The sequence below is a fragment of the Trichosurus vulpecula genome, chromosome 2 (genome assembly GCF_011100635.1).
Source record: "Trichosurus vulpecula isolate mTriVul1 chromosome 2, mTriVul1.pri, whole genome shotgun sequence".
Classification (NCBI taxonomy): Eukaryota; Metazoa; Chordata; class Mammalia; order Diprotodontia; family Phalangeridae; genus Trichosurus; species Trichosurus vulpecula.
In genome coordinates, this window is record NC_050574.1 from 371189481 (window position 1) to 371206460 (window position 16980).

Genomic DNA, 16980 nt, shown 5'->3' on the forward strand with positions numbered 1-16980 from the left:
CAGAATCTTTAATAATGTGACAGAAAAGGTTGTCCTGGAATGCAACTCCAGAATAAGTTACCTAGGCCAGGCCAAGAGAGATCTTTGTGAAAGATATAAACTTTGCTCTTCTGCTAAATGTCTCTAGAATGGTCCTAGAATGTTCCTAAGATCCAGATACATGGTCCATGGGCACCAAATCGACCACTGTTTATAGGATAGCAAAAAATGACATGCCACTTAAAGCACCTCCTGGGGGTGCCACATCAGATCTATGTGCTTTTCTGTGTTTATACCAAATGTGGGCTTTTATTAATACAGAAATGTCTCCAAGTGGTTTGTATATCTTTTCATCTCACTTTGTTTATAAATAAAAGATGGATTTTCATGGGACTGACTCCTATGGAAGAATTGAGGTATCTCCCCTTTCAACACCCCCAATACTAGTAATACCTAGTATTAGCAGTACTTAATACAGAATAGTTAGGTGTGAAACCTGAAGTCAGGAAGACCTGAGCTCAAATCTGGTCTCAGATACTTACTAGCTGTGTGACTCTGGGCAAGTCACCTAACCTCTCTTTATCTCGATTTCCCTTCTGTAAAATGGGGATAATAGCATTTACCTCCCAGGGTCATTGTGAAATAAAGGAAAATAAAATGAAAAAAAAATCACTAAGCACTTAGCACTGTGCCTGATATGTAGTAAGTGCTATATAAACACTAGCTATTATTATCATTAACAATTATTGCTGTCATTTAATTTTTAAACTGTTGAGACAGAGGTAATATAATTATGTTTTCTAAAATACCATGATATGTTCCAAAGACCTTAAAAATGTCTAGAACTACTGTGGATAAGGAACTAAAAGGCTAATTCAACAACCTGCCACTTCCCTTCACCCTTTAAAGGCTGTGTGACTTCATTGGTGGAGGTGCTCTTTGTATTGACAAAGCTCAGAATCCCTCTACAACTTAATAGATGGTTTGGAAAGTTTCTATGACTTAAAACTCAATCAATCGGGGGAAGAACAATGAGGATTTAATAAATAATAGAGATAAGAATGGATAAATAGTATAATACACACAGTATAACACAATATAACATAAATATAGCACAAGAACAAACATCCCAGGCATAGGTCAAATCTCATTACAAAAAAATGTTAAAACTCTGTCCAAACTCTACTTCACTGTAATGTTATATGCTTCAAATATTGGTTTGCATAAGTAAGCCATTGGCTGAGGCTTAAAAATCTTTTTCTAGGCAGACACTTTTATTTGAACACTATTTTCAGTAACCTATTAATATTAATCTGGAATCAGAGCAAGGTAGCTCTCCTGAGCAGCAAACATGAACATTACCAAACACTAGCCATCACCTGTTTATCTATACAGGGGTTTGTTTGGCACATCTTTTTTTGTTAATCAGTTAATTAAAAAGAAAATAATATTTAGTAATTTGTGGTTTTTCCAAAGATTCCTGGAAGTGTACTGCTTATCTATGAAATTTTCCTTTAATTCTTATTCAGTAGCAAAAATAACCATTATTTGTATTTATTTCTGTAGATATTTCCATAGAAATTAAAATTCTCCAGATTCTTAGGATACTCCAAACACATACTTGCAAACACATAATCACCACTTTTGTTCTACACAGACATAATTCAAGAAATCCACATCAATAATTGCAATAAATCTTGTAGAACTAGTGGTGGCAGCAAACACATTGACAATAACAACACTTGAGATAGATATCTGATTCTCGGGGTGTTTATGAACATGATGAAAATCATACAGCAAATCAGTAACAGAAACAGAACAAAAATGCTTCTGAATTTTCAAATTCTATATCAATCTGAACACAAAAGCATCTCTACTATTCTGAAGAGAAATCATAAGCAACCGCATATTAGTGAGTATATTAAGATATTCAACCACTTTGCTCCTCATTAAGCAGAATTATGGGCAGTTAAAGATTTTCCTCTTTGCTGTAACAACCATTAGGACTCCCCTTACCATCACCATCAACAGCTCACCGACTACAATAAATTGTGTCCCTTTAGTATAAGTTATTATCACTGTGTAGCAAGATGAAATATTACTGAAATCCCTGCAGATCTTACCTTTTACCAAGACTTTAGGAACTTTTGTGTGGCTGGCACAGAAGGCACTGTATAGCTTAAAACGGTCAGCATAATACAGAAAGGATCCCCCCAGGGAGAAGAGCACTTTCTAGATTGGGAAAAAAAAAAGGTTAATTTTGCCCACTTTTAGCAATCTCACCAATCCAACTGTTAAACTCTGAGTCCCCTATCTTTGAACTACTGTCACCGGTAAAACAGAATTCCCAATCTTAGTTGATATGTTTTACTCAATGATTTGCCTCGAATTGATGTGTAAAGCATGTTCATATATGTGTTTATATGGTAAAAATTCTATTGCCTGCTCTAAATATCTGTAGTAGTTATAATTATTTTCTCATACTTATATTTTTCATGGACAGATCTTGATTAGATGATGGAGGAGAATTTTATCTTAAGTAGTTATTTCCTGGCTGCAATGCTAGAAATTGCTAAATATGAGAGACAGGGAAAGTCAACGAAGAGATAGTTAGTAGCTATATGAGATCAGGAACTACTCAAGAGAGAATTAAGAAACTTGAAATTTATTTTCTCCTTATCACTCCAGTAATAGGGAAAGAAAACAAAATGATACTACTCAATAAAAGGAAAAACACACAATCTCGAAGGAGGGCTCTTTAATCACCCTCTCTTATCTTTGCCTCTTCTATCCTTCAAGAGGTCAAAATCAGCCTGTTATTGGTGCATATATATTTGGGGGGAGGGAGAGTTGTGGAAGAACCCTGCAGGTCTTTCACTGATAAGAAATTTTTTTTCCTTTTTTTTCTTCCTACTATTGAAATGTACTTCATAGACTTTAGATTGGAATTGAAAACAAAGGTTTTAAATGATAAATAGGGCTAAAGAATATTAGGTAATATTATGAGGAATTCTACTAGACTGGATATTGCTCAAAATGCTACATTTGTTTTAGACCTTCTCTTTGTCAATGACGTCCAGATGTTTAAGCGATATAAATCAATTGCCAAAAGAAAGAGGCCAAAAGAACTTAGAAATCATCTAACTCACTAAACACTTGTTCTTCCCAAAAGGAATAGCATGGAAGCCAAAGGAAATAGAATTTAAGCACAGTAACCTTGTTTGTAAGCCTACAGAAGAGGATGGTATGAACTAATAAGAAGTAAAAGAAGAGTGAAAAGCCATAAATGGAAAAAGAAAAAGTTTACATAAAACTTGGTAAGAGACTGAACTAATCCAATTATTCTGAGGACGTTAAAGAATCAGACTGGAAGAGGAACAACAAATAGATGAAAAACAGAAAAGCTTTGTAAGGATTTCCTTATTAAAAGCCCTTTTCTCCATTAATGACTATGGAGCCACCAAATTTGGACTCTAGCGATGCTAGAGATGGTAGCTATGGACTCCCAGATATGCTACACAAGGAAGTAGAAATGAGTCTAAACAAAGAGATGGGAAGAGCAGGCATCCTAGCTAAAGTATACACAAAGAAGGTCTTGCTAAAGGCAAAAATTTTGGAGGATGCTGCCATCAATTTTTAAGAATGTGTGAGAGAATACAAAGCCTGGGGAAAAAAAAAACCTTGGGCCTTATTATTACTATTCAAGGCAAATCAGAAAATATCAGTAACTGCTGACCCACACATCTAACTTTCCTACTTTTACAAATTTTTATGAGAATAATCTATATATACATACATATATTAAGGACCTCCCTTGATGAAGGTAACAGAAGAGAACCAAAAGGCTTTCATGAACAAAATTCTATAGTAGACCACATCTTTATAGACACACAAGCATTTGATTCAGTAGGGCAAAATAACTTCAAAGCTTTCGTGTCTCTCATGTATGACATCCAAATTGTATAAGGTTCCTTGAAAGATAAAACACCACAGATAGCTCTGTTTAACAATGCTCTGAATATTAACATTAAACCAGGAAGAACCAAGTACTTCTGGTTGGTGACTCCATGCAAAAGATTACAAAAGTAATTATATATGAACCTGGCATACATAACAGAGGAAGTTTTATGTTTTAAGGAAATAATACATATAGATAGATGGATAGATATAGATGAAGAATCTAGAGACTTCTCAAAGCTGATTATGACCATCTACATTTGCTTTCTATGAAGCCAAATCACACCACCTGAAAGAACCTAGAACGCACTGCTAAAGATCAGACAGTCCTAATTAAAAAAAAAAGTGAGAAACTGAGGGACAGGTGATTTTTCATTACTATTGATGATTTAAGCTATAAGTTTCAGAAAAGAAAGGCAAGTATAGAAAGTGAGTCATGAACTCTAAAAAGATAGTATCTGAGAATTGGGTTTGAATGAATGGATGACAGTTTAAAATAGAGGAAATGTGGGCTCTTGGGCAGGGATGAAGTTTACTATAGAAAAGCAGATAAAAACACATTAGCCTTGAGTCTTATGAATATGATCCAGAAGATGCTAAAGAGAGAAAGGAAGACAGGGTGGAAAGAAACTTTTTTGTATAAATGTGAGGCAAAGTGCACTTGGATACATATGCACACATGTACACATATAGAAACATATGTTATCTCCCCCCCCCATTAGAAGGTAGGGTCCTTGTGGGGCAAGGACTGTTTTAATTTTTGTATCCCCAGAATTTAAAAGAGTGCCTAGCATATGATAAGCACTTTTAAACAAACTGTTGATTGGTTTAAGTATAACATGGGAAGAACAATATAGGAGAGGATCAAAAACTCCTAAGAGAAAATATACAGGAAGAAAGCCATAAATAAAACCTATAACCTTAGAAATCTATAAACAAAAGTAAAAATAATAAACAGGGTAAACCAGAGATAAGTGTATTAGGTATCACAGAGATTTGGTGAATTGGGACTCACAACTGAAAAGGCATACCTGTTTCAAAAGGAACAGAACAGATAACAGGTGGTCTCATGACACTGTATATTAAGATACATTCCTAGAGTGTAGTATTGAAGATTAATTTAGAAAGGTTTTTGCTGAATTAGGAAAATTAAATTTGTTGCTGCTTGTCAAAGTAGATTTACTTCAGTATGCCATTGATAAATTTTCTCACACAAAAGATTAAGATTGATGAATCTTTTAAACTAGAAGTCAAGGATTTCTTCAACCCATTTCATATGAAGTATAATGTTCTCACCTTAGTAAGACAAACAAGACATAATACTCTTCTAGTGTTCCATTTAGGCTTCCTTCCTAGTGAGTCTACAGATGAATATAATGCAAAGCACAAAACAAAACCTCCTATATCTCTGTTATTCTTACTAAAATATGTTGTTGGTGGGTTTTCCACGGTATAAGGAAAGAAATGTACAGGAGTATGTGACTAATGGGGCAGATTACTGAAGTCATGGTATGTGATGAGATACTTCTTAATGGAATCTTATATTACTTAGTGATTCTGCTTACCTTAAACTGGTCAACTCTCTCAAGTTTATCAAGATCAGGCACCAATCTTACTCCATCTTCCAAAGTTTTGAGAAATTCTACTTGAAATGCCACCATTTCAGTTAAATTCCCAAAGAGCACATCGAGCTAATAAAAAAGAAAGACCATGACCCATCAAAATTCTCACAAGCATTTAAAAATTTCAATCTCATCTTTTCAAACAGAATTTCCAAAGAAAAAAAGTTCTGGATTATTTTTTACCTTCCCAAATTTAAATAATGATCCTGCAGTTAAGTTAAAGCTCATACTTGCACAAGGAAACAAACTAAAAGGCAGTATTTTACCTGTTCAATATGATTAAATGAATTAAAACATTCTTTCTTTCTTTCTTGTTTTGTTTTTTGTTTTTTGGCAGGGCAATTGGGGTTAAGTGACTTGCTCAAGGTCACACAGCTAGTACATGGGTCAAGCATCTGAGGCCAAATTTGAACTCAGGTCCTCCTAACTCCAGGGCTCGTGCTCTACTCACTGCACCACCTAGCTGCCCCAAAACATTCTTTCAATCATCCTTATTTCCATCACCCAAAGTCAAAATGGCTATGAATTTAACCATATGTATCTAAAACATTAATACAATTAGCACCATACCTCATCTTGGGTAAGGAAAGTTTCTTTTTGAAGAGGTTTCAGGTAGCTCTCCATGAGACAGTTTAAATCCTAGGGGTTTAAATAAGTACTCTTTAATAAATCTAAAAGCCCATAAAAGCATATCAAGAAACAATACAGAAAATATCCTAAATTTCTATCATTAACCTTTCAGAAATAAAATTCAATTTGCAGATCAGAATATATAATTACAAAACAGTTCACAGGGAACATAAGTTTCTAGCAAAGAATCATGATATAGAAAAATCATAATTAACATATGCATGCCTTAAATTCATATTTTTAAATATCAAAGTATGTTTTTAGGTAATCTATGTTTTTGGATAATCTGGCATTTATTACCACTTTAAATATTCTGAAGGTAAGAGGGTTTATACCTTTTAAAGATACAAATGTATCACTACATTTTTATCAGAGTTTATGTGTTTTCTGATTATTCCTTTTAAACATGAGTTAATCATGAGCTTAAAATCATATTTATTAATATTTATTAAAGGCTGACTGTATTCCAGACAGAAGGCTACAGACAGAAGAAAAAAGAGAGTTCCTGCTCTTATGCAACTTAAATAGATTAAAAATTAACAATTAATTAATTATACTATATAAACATATAAAATATATAATTAATAAAAATTAAAAAAAAAACCTTACATTCATACTGGAGAGTGGAGACTGGGAATAGGAACAGGTGAGCACAGGGAAGGGAGGGGAGGGGAAGAGAAGGGAGGGAAAGAGAAGAAAAATGAAGAAAAAGACTTACTTTAACATAGGTTCGTTCAGTTTCAAGGAGTTCACAAATAACCTTGCGTAGTTTATCTGCATCTGTTAGTTGTCTCATGGTTACCAACTGGGGTCCAGTGCATTCCTGAGGAAGCAAGCTTAGGTCAGAAGGGTTCATCTCAGTCAAAAGGTGGCATCCTGCTCTGTACAGTTTAGAAGTGGTTTTTAAAAATTTAGGACAGACACCTGTCTTAGCACCTTTTTTTCTGGCCTGAACCTGTGATTTCATCAGTGTAGGGAGCTCCCAGTAGTGCAAATCCCTCTACCAATGCAGACTGGTTTTTAAAACCTTTTATAATCTGACCTTTTCCTACTTTCTGACACCTTACACTCCCCAATGTACTCTATGTTCTTTCTAGTGACACTGGTCTCCTTGCTGCTCCTTGTACACCATGCTCCATTCCCTGACTCTGCACATTTTCTCTGCTTGTCCTCCAGGCCTGGGACTCTGTTCCTTGTAATCTCTGCCTCCTGGCTTCCTCCAAGTCTCAGCTAAAGTCCCATATTCTGCAAGAATCCTTTCCCAGTCTTCCTTCTTCTTAGCGCCTTCCCTGTATTGATTATCTCCAATTTATCCCGTGCATCTCATTTGTATACGGCTGTTTTCATGTTGTCTTCCCCATTAGACAGTCAGCTTCCTGAGAGTAGGATCTGGCTTTTTTGGGTTTTTTTTGCAACCCCAGTGCTTAGCATTGCCTGGCACTTGGTAGGCACCAAATAAATGCTTATTGAGGACTGCCTTGCAACTATGGTCTTTGAGAATTATCTGGAGTCACTGGTTTTCTGGGATCTAAGTCCAGCTTTTTACACATTATTAGCTCATATTTTCTCTGTCTCAACCACCCTTTTGCTCCTTAATGATAAATATCTCAATGTTGTACCTTATTCACGTCTCATATTTATATGATGCTTTATACTTTACAAAATGTTTCCACAAATATTTTTTCATTTGATCTTGAAAATAACTCTGTTGGATGTATAGTTTCTTATTATTCCCATTTTATATATGAGGAAATAGAGTCACCAAGTGGAAAAATGACTTTCTCAAGGTCAAACAGTTGGTTATAGGATTCAAACCAAGGACTCTTGATTCCTACACTGATGCACTTTCAATTACCTCTCAAAGTTGGTTAGACATATCCCTTGTTTTTATTAAATGAATATGTTGACTAAAAGAGACGCACTATACAGGCACACATACATAAAATTTTTGAGAAGCACCGTCGTTACTGGTGAATGCAGCTATATGGGGTGTCTCAAAAGTCTTAGTGCAATTTGGACACTCGACTTTTTGGAGAAAATTGGGAGTTGCCATTCTCTGGTTCTACAGCACCTCTCCCGATCTATAAACTTTCAAAAATTACTGATAGCAGCTCAGCAATCATATGTGCCAGTTCTTTCAGTAGCCTGGTATGAAGTCTGTTGAGGTCTCATGACCCGAACACATCAAAGCAGCTAGGTGTTCTCATTTAGGTTTCAATAGCCTATTAATTACTTTTCCCCCCTCTTCTTTCCCATCCAGAGATCACTCTCTTTGGAAGATAAAACAGAAAAAACAAAAGGTGGGTAGTTGGGTCTTTTCACTATCATCCATCAGCGGTATTCAAATTTCTTTGATTTCACCTCCCCAATATAAGAACATTTCTATGTAAATTATATACATGTATAATTATACAAAATATTAGAGAAACACATAGAAAAGTAGAAATTTTAGAGAGATGAGATAAAGATGAAATAAACAATACTTGTTAATGGAACAATTTTTTTTTTTTGCTTGAGAGCAATGTGATTGAATGAATATACTTCATTCCTTTTGAAAAATCCCTAAACATATGCTGCAAAAGAGAATGGTCTTGGAATTAGTAATTGTTAGTTAGTAACTGTTAGGATACCTTGAGCAATGTAGCTAGCTGAGTAGGTAACTTTTTTAAAAATTCCTTTATTTTGACATTTTGGTTGAAAGGGATGTAACACTATAACACTATGTCATAAATCACTGAACATAACATTTACTTACACAATGTAAAAATGACAAGCAAAAGTGAAATTGTGTCTGACATCTACTCCACAAAAATTTTCATTATAAATCCATTTTTCTTTTTTTACTTTGATTTCCTATTTATGCTCAGATATTTTAGTTGTGTATTTGTATAAATGTGATGAACAGCATGATAGCAGAGAGTAATGTATATAATAAGGAGAGAAAAGGTAGGTGGGTCTCTAGGTTGTCAAAGGCTTTAAAGGCCAGAGTTTACATTTGATCGGGGGAAGGAGATGGTGGCGGGGGTAGGTGACGTGGTCAGGTCTGTGCTTCTGGGAAGTCATGTTGAGAAACAGGTGGAGTACAGATTGGAATGGAGAAAGATATAAGGCAATGAAACCAATGAGGAATCTGCTGCACTAGTAAAGGAACACGATAAGGGCCTTAACCAGGGCGGTGGCCATGTGAGTGGAGAGAAGGAGACGAATATAAGTAGTATGGAAAAAGAAATAACATGACTTAGCAACTACTTGGATATGTGAGTAAGTAAAAGTAAGGAGCCAAGGATGGCATTAGGGTAGCAAACCCAGAAGGATGGTGGTTGTCCCTCACAGGAAGTTCAAAAGAGGGATAGGTTTTGGGTAAATATGACATAACAAGATCTGCGATGGAGATTCCACCTCTTCCAAGCCTATACGTTCTTTGCAACTCATTTGGTTCCTCCTCCCCCCTCCTCCGAAAAAGTGTCTGTGTGCATGCATGTAGAATACAAGGTCTTGGACCAGGGAGTAGGCAATGGCCCATCAGGAGAGAAAAGATACGGATGGATCTCACCAGCAACATCCACATTCCAAAGGTAGGGCATAAGAGTGAGTAAGCAAGCACTGTTTCCATTTTCATTTTCATCTTTTATATTTTCAAGCCTATACCCAGAGAGGAATAAAAGGCTATACATTTGCAAGATGCGGCAAAATGAGATTCCATACTGAATGGACGTTACTTGCAAATATTTGTTGCCATATATGGTGAATCATTTTGATTGTATCTTTAATGTTATAATATTTCCAAAAGTCAGTTAAGGAACCTGCATTGTACTTGGAGTTGTCACAACTGCCTGTTTAGATGTTTTCCTTAAGGTGTTAGGACTTAAATGTTGTGATAGTTCCTTGGTCCATGGTTTGCCATAAAGATGTTGTCTTGGGTGGCAGAAAAATGACTTACATTGCCACACACTGAACCACATGCATTTGAAGTCCAAGGGTATTATTCTAAAACCAGTAATGTTTTAAATGTGATATTGTGGTCTTTCCAATATTATTCAACAGCTAGGTTAAAGTAACTTGAAAACCAGTCTTCAAAAACAGCTTTAGTCTCCTCTGCTTTCTTAATTGACCACCAAAGAACTGGAGGCAATCAATGGTTGTAGTTTTTCGGAGCACAGGAACCCATAAATAAGCACTGGCTTTAATTTAAAATCCCCTTCTGCATTACCTCCTGATAAAATTATTGGGAGATCCTTAGACATTCTAAATCCAAGTTGGCTTTTTTCTTTCTTGGAAATGTAAGCTTGGGAAGGCATCCTTTCCTCCAGGAAACCTATTTCATCCACATTAAAAATTTGTTGATCTGTCTATCAACCATCTTTGATAATTTTCTTCAAAACATCAGAATCTTTAGCTGCAGTGTCCTCATTTGTACTGGCTGCCTCTTTGGTAATTTTAACATTATGCAATTAAACTCAATTTTATAGCCATTAAACCAATCAACCCTTGCAGTAAAGGCTTCTTCATTATCCACTTCATTTACATTTTCTTTCACTGCTCTAAATAAACTTGAAGGTTTTGTATGAACAGCTGTGCTAAGATGAATGCACTTTTTATTGCAATCTTCAATCCATACAGCCCCAAAATGCTTCATTTCTATTATTGTAACGCTTCTGTTCCTTGTGGTCTGCAAATCACAAAGCCTGATGCAAGTTTCCCTTTTTCTTTGATTTTGCCTAAGGGTTTTCCATACCATAGATCCAGGCATTCTAATATCTTACCCTATTTTAGAGTTAATATTATCATAGTCACACTATTCGATTACATCAAATTTTTGTTCTAATGAAGGTCAAATCCATGTAGCCTGTTTTTACAGGGAATGCAAGCTAACAATGTTTTTTACATTTTAAAATAGAATAAAATTTGATTTTAAAGCATAAAAACCATTCTTAGCTTGCAGGACCTACAAAAATAGGCAGTTGCAGACTTCTGTTCTAATGAGTAGAGGTTTGGACATGTTGAGTTTAAGATGTCTACTGGACATTCAGTTCCAGGCTTCTGATAAGAAGCCTCTTCTTTTTGTGCTTACAGTGTTTCCATTTGAATTATTATTCCTTTTGTCCATTCTGTTAGAGGATTTTTTAAAAAGTTAACAATTTTTGGTAATATAGTACCCAACAGCACATCACATCCACACATGATAAGCAAGTGCAGATTGACTGACAATGTAGCAATTAAAATCCTTGGCTATCCTGCATGTGTCACATTAGTTGAATTTTTGGCTTCCGTCAGATACAACCTGGTATCATTTTATAACTCACGCTAAATAAAAATTCGCATTATTCAAACTCATATTAATCTTGGCCTAGTTGCATAACAATAAATCCACATTAGGTACGTGGATTTATACATAGAAATAAAGGGCAAAAGGGCTTAAAAGAATAAAGACTATATGTGGGTACTATAGGAAGCATATAAAAAAAATCCTCCTGAACAAACCCTTACTTGATCCTTCCATTACCACTAATTATCATTCCATATCTCTTCTGCTCTTTGTAGCTAAACTCCTCACAAAGGCCACCTACAATAAATGCCTCCACTTTCTCTTTCACTCTCTACCCCTTATAATCTGGCTTCTCACTTTTTCCCACCAAAGGTGTTCCCTCCAAAGTTACTAATGGCCTTTTCTCAATCCTAATTCTCCTTGACCAATCTGCAGCTTCTGACCCTGTTGATCATCCTTTCCTCTTTGATACTCTCTTCTCTCTAGGTCATTAGGACACCTTTCTCTCCTGGTTCTCCTCATATCTAACTGCTCTTTCTCTTTCCTTTTCGTAGATTCTTTTCCAGATCCCACCCTCTAACCTTAAATGTCTCTCAGGGTTCTGTTTTGGTTCCTCTTCTCCCTCTATACTATTTCAATTGGTGATCCCACTGGCTCCCATGGATTTAATTGCCATCTTTATGCTAATGATTCTCAAATTTATTACCTTGTCCCAAACTCTCCAATCTCACATCTCCAACATCCATCTCAAACTGGATGTCCAGACATCTTAAACTCAACTGAGTTTAAGCAATGTGTCTAAAACTGAACTCACTATCTTTCCCCCTAAAGGATCTCCCCTTCCTACCTTCCCTATTACTGTAGAGTATTCATCCTCCCGTCTCTCAGGGTCACAACCTGGGAATTATCCTAGACTCCTCACTATTTTTCATCCTGCCCCATATCGTACCTAAAATCCAACTGTTGCCAAGGCCTGCTTATTTCTCTTTTTCAGCATCTTTTGGAAACTTCTTCTCTCCTCTGACACTGCTACCACTCTAGTATAGGCCCTTATCACCTCACATCTAGACTATTGTAATAGTCTGCTGGTGAGTCAGCCTGCCTCAAGTCTCTCTCCACTCCAATACATCCTCCATTCAGCCACCAAAGTGATTTTCCCAAAGAATAGGTCTGACCATTTCACCCCTACTTAATAAACTCCAATGGCTTTCTATTGTCTCTAAGAACAAAAATAAAATGCTTTATTTGGTATTCAAAGCCCTTCATAACTTAGTGCCCTTCTACCTTGCCAATCTTCTTACACCTTACTCCTCACCACATACTCTTCAATACAGTGACACTGGCCTCCTGACTGTTTCGTGAGCAAAACATTCCATCTCTTGGCTGTCCTTCATGCTTAGAAGGCTCCCCCTCCTCAGCTTCAGCTACTGACTTCCCTGCTTTCCTTTAAGTCCCAACTAAAATCCCACCCTCTTAATTTTAGAGCTTTCTGTCACATAAATATGTCCAATTTATCCTTTATATAGCTTGCTTTGTAAATATTTGTTTGCATGTTTTCTCCCCCACTAGACTGTAACGGGGACTGTCTATTGTCTTTTTTTCTATCCCCAATGCTTAACACAGTGTCTAGCACATAGTAGACACTTAGCAATGGTTTCTTGATGATTATTGATTAGAATTATTAAATATTACATTCATATAAAATTACAGAATTATTAAGAAATGATATTTCTCTCTAAAGCCCTTTCCAAAATTCTTGGGAAAGACCCTCGGAAAGGTCAAAAAGGTTTTTCTCAGGGAAATAATTAAGGATGACAACCAAATTTAAGTCTTACCTTTCCTGAGCCTTGAAGGCAGATTTTGACTGACTGGCTAGGATCCACTCAAGGAAAGTGGTTTTTTTTTTTTCTTTTTCTTCCCAATGAATGGGAAGTTACTCTCCACTTCCTATTCAGTTTAGATGGTTAATATAGATATCTAGGAGAAGCCCTAATGATTCCTCCAGGGGAATGGTCAAGTAGGAAGGAGATACAGACCTAGCTGCAAGGTTTCTGGAATGTTAACCCAGAACTGTATTGTGACTTTCTTCCTCAGGATTTCTATGAATACTACTTAGAACTGTCTTGAGGCAGAGAATCACGTGAAAGTGCATGGGGGACTCCATCATTTTAGATATCTCTCTACAAACCAGAAATGACTTGGTTATAGATTAATGGCAAATTAAGTAAAATTTTCTGTATTAATTTTGTATTATTAATTTTAATATTTTTTCTTTGATAGCATTACTAAGTTAAAGTTATTAGAACTATACAGGTTTGGCAACAACCTACAAATAGTTTATGAACATATGTACTCTCATTTACAATATCAGACTTTCTTGTTTCATCTGGCATACACATTTTTATTTTTATCATGCTCTTGTTTATATATTTGAACATTCGTACTTGCCAATGGAAGTCAGAATGAAATGTAGATTCAAAATATTTACAGTTTCTGGAGATGACTGAGTCACATCACTCTGCCAAATGATGTAGTTTTTAATAAGAAATGTACAATTTCTCCTCTCATTAAACTAAACCTCTGTAGAAGAACATTTATAATTTTTGTAGAGGAGAGAGTCTGAATGTAGTTTACTCTCCTAGATGTTTTACACCAGAGGTGAGTAATCTCCTTCTTTCAAACCACTAACACACATAAAAGTCATGATGGTCTCACAAATCAAAGAGAACTTTATTTAAGTTTTCTACTTGTTTCCCTTTTAAATTAAGAACAGGAAACAAAACTCTAGAAAAATAAAACAAATACCAAGAGTAAACTTATATATGTATATCACTTTCCTGAATTCTTTATTATGGTCACTTAGTCATAAATAAACATTTATTAAATACCTACTATGTTCTAGGAACTGTACTACCTGCTTATCATTAAAAAGGATGTTAATAAATAATAGAAAGGAGGGAAACAAAATGTGCATAGATGGCTAAAGAGAGATACACAAACATATACACACAAAGAGGAAGACAGACTAAAAAGAATTCCATTATTTCTTGGAATATGCATAAAGAATAGTACAGAGAGAGACTGAAGATGTGCTGGTAAAGAATTTTCCAAACTGTGGTTGACATCACAATTATAATTTACACAATGCATTATAACTTTTAGAAATACCTCAAGGATCAAATGTATTCCTAAGAAAGACTCTCTAATTATGTACAGGTGCCAAGGAACTATGTCAGTTGTGGTAGAATCACAATAGATTCACCCATTAGATTTTAAGCTACTTGAGAGCAAGGACTGTCTTTTTTATATCTTTTTGTATCCCAGGCACTTAGCACAGTGTCTGGCACATAGCAGGCATTTTATAAATGTTTACCAATTATTTAAGGACTTGTAATCCCCAAATGAAAATCTCTCACCTTGTTTGTTTTGTCACCCTCATCAGAGGACTCCAAGTCATGGACATCTGTCTCTTCAGGAGTCATTTCAGCACTTCTGACTTGCTCAGAGCAAAGGCTGTTACCTGTTAAAAATGTAAGCCAAAAACAAAATCACATTTTAGAGGTGAAAGGACCTCCGTGGTGAGGAAGACCTGCTAGAAACATGCCCAACAAGTGACCACCTAGCCTCCATTTGAAGTCCTCCAATGAAGAGGAGGCTCACAACCTCCTGGGGCAGCTCATTCCACTTTGTGACAACCCTCCAGAGCCAAACAAACAAGTCTAGTTTCTCTTCCATATAACAATTTTCCAAGTACATCAAGATAAACTTGTGTCCCTTGAGTCTTCTTCAGGCTCAGTATCTCCATTCCTTCTACCTTTCTTCACTGGCATGGATTCAAGGACCTTGTCTATCTTGGATGTTCCTCCTCTGGACTGTCTCCAGTCTATCAATAGCCTTAAATCACACCCCAAACAACAATCCAGGTGTAGTCTGGTCAGAATATAGTACAGAAAGACTGATACTACTTTATTTCTACTAGCTATACCTCTCCTAATATTAGTTAGCATTTATATAACACCTTCAAAGTTTGCAGAGCATTTTCACATTTTATTTCACTTGGTCCTCCCAAAAATTGCATTAGGGAGGTGGTAATATTATCCTCATTTTACAGATGAAGAAACTGAGGCTGGGGTGGGTTATATGACTTGCTGAGGTTCTCACAGTTGGTATCTGAGGTAGGATTCTAGCTTAGGTCCTCCTGACTCCAAGTCCCTGAGCTTTATCCACTAGGCCGCCTAACTTTAGATTCCACATCACAATAGTCTTGCATGCAGTACACTTAAAAAAAAAACAAAAAACAAAACTTGGGCTGTTTTCAGCCATACTACCGTCGAACTACACCTCCTTCATCTTGTGAAAGTGAGCTTTTGAATCCAAGTATAAGACTTCATATTTATTCTTACTGAATTGTATCTTATTAGATTCAGACCAATGCTTTAGCTTGTCAGATATTCTTTGAATCCTGATGCTGTAAGTCATTATGTTAGTGTTCACTTTCAGCTTTGGGTCACCAGCAAATCTGATGAACATGCCATCTATGGCTTTATCCAAATCATTCGACAAAAATGTTAACAAGCGTAGAGTCAAGAGATCAAAGGAATATTCCACCAAAGCCCTCCTGCCAAACTGACACTGAACCATTGAAGACTACTTTTCGAGTCTGTGTCACTACTGATTTACTATAGAGGTCACATCTTTCCATCTTTAAATAAGAAGGGTATGAAACACTTTATAAAAAAACTTTGCTTAAATCTAGGTAAACATTTGGACAGAGATGACAGACTTAGTAGGCAGAATGAGACACCTGTTTCTTGAACATGAGCAATGTTGTAATTTGTTTTGCCTTCTTTTTTTTTTTCAATGGGAGGGTAGAGGGAGAGAAAGAAAATGGATTTTTAATGGATTAAAACTGATTTTTAAAAGTTAACTTTTAAAAAAAAATCTTTGGTCTTTTCTCAATACTCATCCTTCTTGATCTCTCTCTTGGTAACATGTAACATTTGTCAAGCACCCTCTTCTGTATTCTCCCTCCTCTCTAGATTTTTGTGACACTGCTCTCTCCTTCTGTCTGACTACTTATCAGTCTCCTTTGTTGGATCTTCATCTAGCTTATATTTAGTAACCACTGATGTCCCTCAAAGTACTCTCCTAAACCCTCTTCCCTTCTCTCTCTATACTACTTTACTTGGTAATCTCATAAACTACCACAGATTCAATTATTCTCTTTCCTTTCCCTTTTACTTCCTTCCTTCCTTCCTTTCTTTCTTTTTTGGAGGCAATCACGGTTAAGTGACTTGCCTAGGGTCACAGAGCTAGTAAGTTTCTGAGGTCGAATTTGACTCAGGTCCTCTTGACTCCAGGGCCAGTGCTCTATCCACTATACCACCTGGCTGTCCCTCAATTATCATCTTTGAACAGATGATTGCTAGATCTATTTATCTATCCCTAACCTCCAATTTCGCATGTCTAATACCTATTACACATTTTAAACTGGATGTCCCATAAACATCTTAAACTCAATATGTC

General features: G+C 36.0%; 1 protein-coding gene across 1 annotated transcript in view; it reads right to left on the bottom strand.

The window, feature by feature from the left end:
• The window catches only part of TIAM1 (TIAM Rac1 associated GEF 1), a 154077-nt gene that overhangs the window by 25088 nt on the left and 112009 nt on the right, over window positions 1–16980 (bottom strand). Inside the window, exons 14-18 of the mRNA XM_036745622.1 lie at window positions 14871–14974; window positions 6907–7011; window positions 6129–6197; window positions 5502–5627; window positions 2103–2211 (exon numbers count right to left, since the gene is read on the bottom strand). Of these exons, the coding sequence (XP_036601517.1) occupies window positions 2103–2211; window positions 5502–5627; window positions 6129–6197; window positions 6907–7011; window positions 14871–14974 (513 nt within the window). The remainder of the gene's footprint in view (window positions 1–2102; window positions 2212–5501; window positions 5628–6128; window positions 6198–6906; window positions 7012–14870; window positions 14975–16980) is intronic.